General features: G+C 43.0%; 1 protein-coding gene across 1 annotated transcript in view; it reads left to right on the top strand.

The window, feature by feature from the left end:
* Window positions 1–2330: 2330 nt before the first annotated feature.
* Window positions 2331–7816, top strand: part of COQ2 (coenzyme Q2 4-hydroxybenzoate polyprenyltransferase) — a 21355-nt gene continuing 15869 nt past the window's right edge. Inside the window, exons 1-2 of the mRNA XM_006885326.1 lie at window positions 2331–2559; window positions 7242–7408. Of these exons, the coding sequence (XP_006885388.1) occupies window positions 2331–2559; window positions 7242–7408 (396 nt within the window). The remainder of the gene's footprint in view (window positions 2560–7241; window positions 7409–7816) is intronic.

Here is a 7816-nt window from a genome sequence, read left to right on the forward strand (position 1 = left end):
CCTGTGAACGAAAGACCTGAACACTTGTATAACTTTCATTGTTTCTCCAAATTCATTGGGTTTCCGGAGGCAAGCTATCTTGGAAGTGGATGCTACTCCTGCTTCCAAGCTTGTTTTAATCGGCGAGCTCCAACAAACACTGTTTACCACGGGTAACCATTATCACATTTGACACATCAATGTCACAGTGTTTAGCATCACAGCAAACAAGTTACTTCTGTACAGCAAATGGACAGACCATTGCTATATCACTTAGAAGACTGTTTGACCAAAAACATTTAAAACCAGGCCGGAGGGCAGCAGATTAAAATCACCCACCTTTAGCTTTCTATTCACTAGGCCAATAGAGTTCTCTCTATGCTGTTGTTGTTGTTAAGTGCTAAAGACTCATGGACGACTCATAGCGACCCTATGAACAATAGAGGGAGAAATGAAGTGTCAAATATTTTCTTTTTCTTGGATCCATAACTAGTGTCCATGGAAGCAGCAGTCATTTAATCAAATGGCATATTGTGGTGGATGTATCTCCTGCAGAAGACCTCTTTAAAGTATTAAAACAAAGATATTCCTTCAAAGTCTAAAGGTGCACCTGATCCAAATGATTGTTTTTAATCATCTTATGTTTATGAGAGGTGTACAATGGATAAAAAAGAAAGAAGAAGAATTAATGCCTTTGAATTATGGTGTTAGTATGGAATACCATGGACTGCCAGTAGAACAAACAAATCCGACTGAGAAGAGGGTTATCGAGGTATATCTAAAAATCCTCCTTAGAAGCAAAGATATTGAAACTCCATCTCGGGTACTTTGACATGTTCTCAAGAGGGACCAGTAGAAGGTCAGTTTCAATGATATACACTGACACAGTGGATGTAACGATGGATTAAACACTGCAATGCCCGTGAAGATAGTGCAGGGCCACACAGATTTTCATTCTGAGTCTTAGAGGAACCTGCAATCCCAAAGGCACACGGTTCAAATACACTGGATGCTCTGTGGGAGCAGGCTGGGCAATCTCCTCCATGCTGTTTACTGCCTCTGTAAACCCTGGACGGTCAGTTATGGTTTGGTTCCAATTTGATGGCACACAACACCACCATCACCTAAAAACAACTTCAATCTAAAGACTAGCAGTGTTTCCTGATAACCATTTATTCTTCAGTTTTCTAGAAAGACAGTGTTGTTATGCGCTGTCAAGTCGCCTGCAAGTCATAGCGACCCTATCTATGTACTAGAGCCCTACACTCTGCTCTATCCTGTGCCAACCTTATTGTCTCTGACACACCTACCCTCATTGTCCCAATCACTGAATCAATCCATCTAGGGTCCTCCTCTCCTGCGCTGTCCCTCCACCCTCCCAAGCATGATGTCCCTCTCCGAGGACTGTTCTCTCCTTGTAACATGCCCGAATTATGTCAGTCAAAGCTTCAAAATCCTTGCCTCCAAGGAGCAGCCTGGTTTCATCTTCTTTAGGATGAATCTTGTTTGTTCTTTTAGCTGTCTTTGATATATTCAACACTCTTCTCCAGCTCTACAGTGCAAAGGCATCAATTCTCTACCATCCCTAGTCATTGTCCAGTCTCTGACGGGTAGCAAGCAATTGCAATGACTATGGCCTGGATCAGGTGATTAGCTTTGTAATTATGCTACTTGCAGTGAGTGTTACCTGGACATTCATAATATACACATAATCACAAGCTTTAAAGAAAGGCATTTAAAGACTTATTTAATTCCCTGGGATATCAAGATCCAAGGCGTGATTTGCCCACAGTCATGTATAGGAGGCTGAAGAAGGTAATTCATGTTAAGAGTCATGATTAGTGCCTAGGAGGCAGAGCGATCTAGATAAGCGTTGGCATGATCTCCAAGCAGGTGTTGTAGCTCAAGTGCTTTGCCTCACAAGCGCGCGTCTAGAGCATGCAGAGCCCTCTGAAAAGATCCCTTTTCCAGGTTAATAAGCCTTTTACTTGTGTAATAAGTGTCCCTTACCTCTGAACACGGTTTTAATTTATATTGAGATTTGGCCTTTTGGTGCCCTATAGCTTTAAAAAGGAAACACCTGTATGTAAATTGGATTTCGGGGTTCAATAAGAACAGCTGTTCCGGGTGAATAAACACTATAACGCAAATAGGTTCTGTTCGTTTGTTCTTCAGGCTAAGTTCCAAGCTCAGAAAGAACAAAGCAACCGTGATATTCACAAGCTCAGACTGCACGGCTGACTGACCCACACTGCCGTCAGTAGGCTTCCCGCAGACGCCACTGCGCATGCCCAGTAGCCACCAGACGGCAGGGAACTTACGTCACGCCGGGGCCACGCCTCCCACACGCCATGCTGGCTCTCCGCGGTGCGTGGGTCGCGCGGGGCTTGCGGGGCTCGCGTGGCCGCTCCTTGACCCTGCTGCACGCGGCCTGCGCGTCTCGCGCGGGAGACTGGCCGCCTTTGGCCTGGCCGGGGCCGCGCGGGCGCGCGCTCAGCCTGTCGGCCGCGGCGGTAGTGGACTCGGCGCCGCGCTCCATCCAGCCCTACTTGCGCCTCATGCGGTTGGACAAGCCCATTGGTGAGTGCAGGCGCGGTGCGTGGCGCGAGCTGCCAGGGGTCAGCGTGCCTCTGCCCCGGGCTGACCCTGCCGAGCTCCCGAGGTGGCCGTCCCGGGCTGACCCTGCCGAGCTCCCGAGGTGGCCGTCCCTGACGGGATAGAAATCAGAGATCCCCAGTGTCTCGTCACCTCGGGACAGACGGGACGATCACCCAGAGCATCTGTCAGCTCTCCTGTCCCAATGGATCCCGAGCCTTCAAGGCGGGAGTGAATTTAACTGTTTCACAAATACGTGGTTAAATGGTGACCCGAGAGGAAAATTCTGTTCTTTTACGGTATTGAACACGGGTCTTTGATTCTCGCCATTGTACTTACTGTATGTAAGTCCCCCAAAACAAATCATTAAGACAGGACTTTATGAAAACTAAGGCGCCTAGACAGAGCCAGATTGGAAATAAACCCCAAAACGACAACCCCAAACTCATCGTCCTGGGGTCGGAACCGCCTCCAGCGGGTGTTTTTGGAGATTGTAAATCGCAGGACAGGAGATTTTTCTTCTTTCTCCGGTGGAGCCGCTAGTGGATTTGAACTTGCTAAGAGGCGCCACCTTTAGGTTAGCAGGGCAACTCCCTGCAGATCGTGCTACCAGAGCTGTAAAGCAGAGATTAGTTTAAACTAGCAGCAGCTCCAACGCCAGCCACCCTGAACAACTTTCATTCTTACCAAGCAGTTCCAAGCCCCAATGCCTTTAAACGGAAAGCTTACTGAGGTTAGCACACCTTGTGATCATCTAAATCAGTGAGTGACCATATGGAACTGCAAGGTATCTTCCTGATGAAAGCCTTCATGACCTCTGCCAAGCCTGGGCTTAATGGACACGTTCCTTCCTCATTCGGACCCTACGCTGTGCTCTGCAGAACCACACCTAACATAGTGATCACGGCTTCCGTGCATGTGTTACCTTGTACATTGTACGTCTTTTAAAACTCAAAAACCTCAAACTGACTCATAGCTGACCTCCCATTCCCCTACCCCACAGGTTTTCAGAGGCTGTGATGAAGTACATGGGAAGAGATTGGTTATCTTCCTCTGGTGGAGCTCCTGGTGAATTCGAACTGCCAGACTGGCATGAGCGTGGGTTAATAGCACCACTCCTTGTGGACTATCCACCTCTCCTAATGCAAGGATTTAATTCTTTAGCGTGTAAGCAGATACAATGCTTACGGACTGCCCATTAGCGAACTGCCTCCCCCTACAGGAAAATTCATAAAATAGCACACAACACTAATCTTAATGCATTTATTAGTTGATTAACTCCTCCAGTGCAATGTAAACTCCATGTTTAAAGGCATTTTCATTCCCAGAACAAAGCTGGCTGTTAATAATCTTTTCTTTTTTCTTTAAATTTTTCCCCCTGCCATTAATATTAAGTAGTAATACATTTCTTGTTCTGTTGTACATAGGGTTTTCAGAGGCCTGCTATTTCTGAAGTAGATGTCCAGTCCTTCTTCCTAGTCTGTCTTAATCTGAATTCTCAGATTTAGAGAAGTATCTGACAAACTTGCAAGGAGGGATCGGTCCTTGGAGAAGGGACCATGCAAGAGAGAAAGACCCTCAATGAGATGGATTGATTCAGTGACTAGGGTAATTGCAGATAGGTGTGTCAGAGACAATAAGATTGGCACAGGATAGAGCAGGGTTTAGGGCTGTTGTACATAGGGTTGCAGTAAATCACAGATGATTTGAAAGCACAAAACAACAGCAACAAATAATAAATTTCTGCCATTAGTTGCTATTTAGTGCAACTTATGGAGACCCCATGTGTACAGAGTCGAACTGCTCATTAGGGCTTTGAAGTCTGTCCTTTTGGGAGAGATCACTAAACTTGTCTCCCAAGGTCCTTTGTTGTTGTTAGATGCTGTGGATTGGAGTACCACCCATAGCGACCCTACAAACAACAGAACTGAACACTCTGTATCCTGTACCATCCTCACATTTCTGACACACTAGAGCCCATTGCAATAGTCACTGTGTCAGTCCACCTGCCTTTCCAAACATCTTGTCCCTCTCCAAGGAATAGCCCCGCCTAGCAACATGCCTGAAGTATGTGAGGCAAATCTTCGTCATCTTTGTCTCCAAAGAGCACTCTGGCTGTACTTTCTCCAAAACATGTCTATTTCTTCTTTTGGCAGTCCATGGGAGGCATGTCAGTACTCTTCTCCAACACCACAGTTCAAAAGCTGGGTAAAGAAGAGAGTATATCTTCCTGATGTGAGAAATAATCTTTGCAAAGAGTCAGGAGTGGAGTTTTGAAACATAAAAACCTGATCAAGAATACCAGTGTGTTGAAAATATGACTGCATAAGGATGCTCTGGAGACTTAACGTGGAGTTTTTCTGCAAATCCAAAGGCAGAGCTGCTCTGGTGCTTCTAAGCCTCCAGCTACTTAAGACGGAAAGATGGACAGTCTCCTTTACAATTAGAAACCTGCTGGAGAGCCAATAGTGGGTTGGAACTGACTGGACAGCAGTGACAGGGAGAGAGAAGGGATAAGAGCTGTGCGGAGCAAAAATGGACAGTGAGCTGAAAGTGGTTGAATCTGAACTCTAAATAATGTACATAATTACATTTTGCTTTGCATGGAAATAGATTCAAATGCCAAAACACATTGAGTCCACTTTTAACCAACCAAGACCTCAAATTAAATCTTGGTTTTGGTAGTCAAGGTTCATGTGCTACCTATTTGGGATCAGAGCACTATGTGTTACAACAGTCACCACTTGTAGTAATTGATCAGGCCATCATTGGTAGGGCCGCAGATGACTTCTTGCATTTTAGAGCCAGTTGGAGGTGGTGGGTTTTGTTGTTGTGTACCACCAAGTACTTTGGAAATCACCCAGAGCTGACCCTCTAATGGGTTTTCAGAAGCAGTTAATCACACGGGAGGAGATGGCCCATCCTTTTCCTGAAGAGCAGCTGATAGACTCGAACTGCCAGCCTTTCTTTAAATTAGAAGTTGACCACAGATTATTTGGTCACCCAGGGACCATACTATATAACAGTGAAAGAAGTTATAAACGAATAAAGCTGGGACTGGACTTTTTGGGCTTTAATCTTCACGAACCACTTGAAGGACCTTGGTTATGTTTCTAAAGCTTGCTGAGACTGCCTTTGTCACATATAAAATGAAGACATAATAATACCAATAAGAATACAGAATTGTCATTAAAATTAATTGTTACATGTTAAGTGCTTATACCAGTTCTTAGCATAAAGTAAATTTTCAAAAACAATAGCCATTGAGAGTGGGGATTAGAGAAGACTGTGCTAGTAGTTAACACATGTTAATGAGATGCCAGCCTGCATTATTTGGTATTGAATAAAGTTGCCAAATTTCTCAAACAGCTAGATAATGGTATCAAGTTACGGTTCATTCAGCAAGTACTTTTTGAATCAGTTCTGTATGCCACGAACGATCTGTAGGCATAGAAGTGGAGATTGACATTTGTTTAATACCTTCTTTCATTTAGCAATTTTGTGTTCATTGAAGTTGAATTTTGTTACCACATTCAAAAACCTAAATGGTTTCATCATTGTTGACAAAGTAATACAACTGCCTTCGAATGAAAGAGGAACTCTAATGTCAGCCTGAAGAACATTACACTACCAGCCCAAAAACTGTGCATGTCTGGCAGTTCTAATCCACTGGCAGGTCTGTGGAAGAATGATGAATAATCTCTTCCCATTAGGCAATGTGTAGCCTTAGAAACCTGATAGAAGGTGTCAGTGAGAGTGAGTCCAAATAGAAGAAATGACTGCCTTTACTTCTGGAGGTTTCAGCAGGTGGCACTCTTTCCACTGAATTGACCCTGTAGTTTTGTTCCACTATGTTTACGAGGATGTTGCTTGTTCTGACATGCCCTGTGAGCATAATGACATTTGAGTGTATGTATTTGCAACATAAACGTTTAAGTTCTCAACATGAATGGTAGACGTTGTGCAAGTTATTTCATAATTTGCTTTTGTGTCATTTAGCAATTTCCCTTGCAGATCATACCATATCCATACATATACATAAAAAATTACCTAGTTTTTTTAATGGTTATGTCCCACTCATGGATGTTCTGTGATTTAATCATTTTTATTGTATTCTATAACACCTTACAATAACAATAACATTGTACATTTAGAATATTTCCAGTCCCTTAGTAGTAGATATGGTGTGTTTTGGCTGGCTGGCTGGCTGTCTATCGATCGATTGATTGATCAATCAATAGATCTATCCCTCTCAGAAATATATGTGAGTGCAAAACTCTAGGGTTGTGACATCAGACTTTTGAGTTTTGCTCATCTGACAGGTAAAAAAAAAAAATACTATCTCAGTGTAATTTTTCTGTTTTTCTCAAAGTTAAATACTTTTTCAAATGTCTAAAAATTACTTGTATTTTATTTACTGTTAATTTTTTGCATATGTTTTTGGTTTTCTTTAATTGGAGTATTGATTTCTCTATTCTCAGAACTCATGACATTTTAGTAAAACTGTGGAATGAGTTGCAACGTTATCTCAGTTTATCATGTGATCTTATTTTTAATTTTTTTTTTTTTTCTTTGCTTATGCTGTCATTTCCTTTGTTTAGGAATACTATGTAAAATAAAGACATTGACTTGAATTTGTACCTTTTTTGTCTTTTCTCTCTACTTAGGCACCTGGCTGTTGTACCTGCCATGCACCTGGAGCATCAGCCTAGCGGCAGAACCGGGTTGTTTTCCAGACTGGTACATGCTATCCCTCTTTGGCACGGGTGCTATTCTGATGCGTGGAGCAGGTTGTACTATAAATGACATGTGGGACCGTGACTACGATAAAAAGGTAGTTCTTTTCTTGGAAAGGAGCAGAGGGCACTCTCGATTCTGTGGAGTAACATGGTAGTATTGCTTTTAGATAATCAGAATAGGCCACAGTATTCCCACTGAAAGTCAACCTAAGAAATGCAGGTAATAGTTGCAAAGTACCACTTCCCTACTTTCTCTGTTTGTGAGGCAAAATGTTTACTTTATTAATACTAAATAAATTGATAATTTTGAGGGCCAATGGTAAGGATGTTAGGAATGAAGTAGAAAAAGCCATAACTCTTCTTCTGTAAGGCTTACATTAACCACGAGGCAGCCTTATTATTATTAGCATTTAGTGGAATTGTTTCTTATAAAAATGTTGTTGTGGTGTTGTTATGTGTCGTTGAGTCGCTTGCGACTTATAGCGACCCTATGTACAATAGCC

Source organism: Elephantulus edwardii, unplaced genomic scaffold (genome assembly GCF_000299155.1).
Source record: "Elephantulus edwardii isolate Elephantulus edwardi_28Jun2011 unplaced genomic scaffold, EleEdw1.0 scaffold00042, whole genome shotgun sequence".
Taxonomy (NCBI): domain Eukaryota; kingdom Metazoa; phylum Chordata; class Mammalia; order Macroscelidea; family Macroscelididae; genus Elephantulus; species Elephantulus edwardii.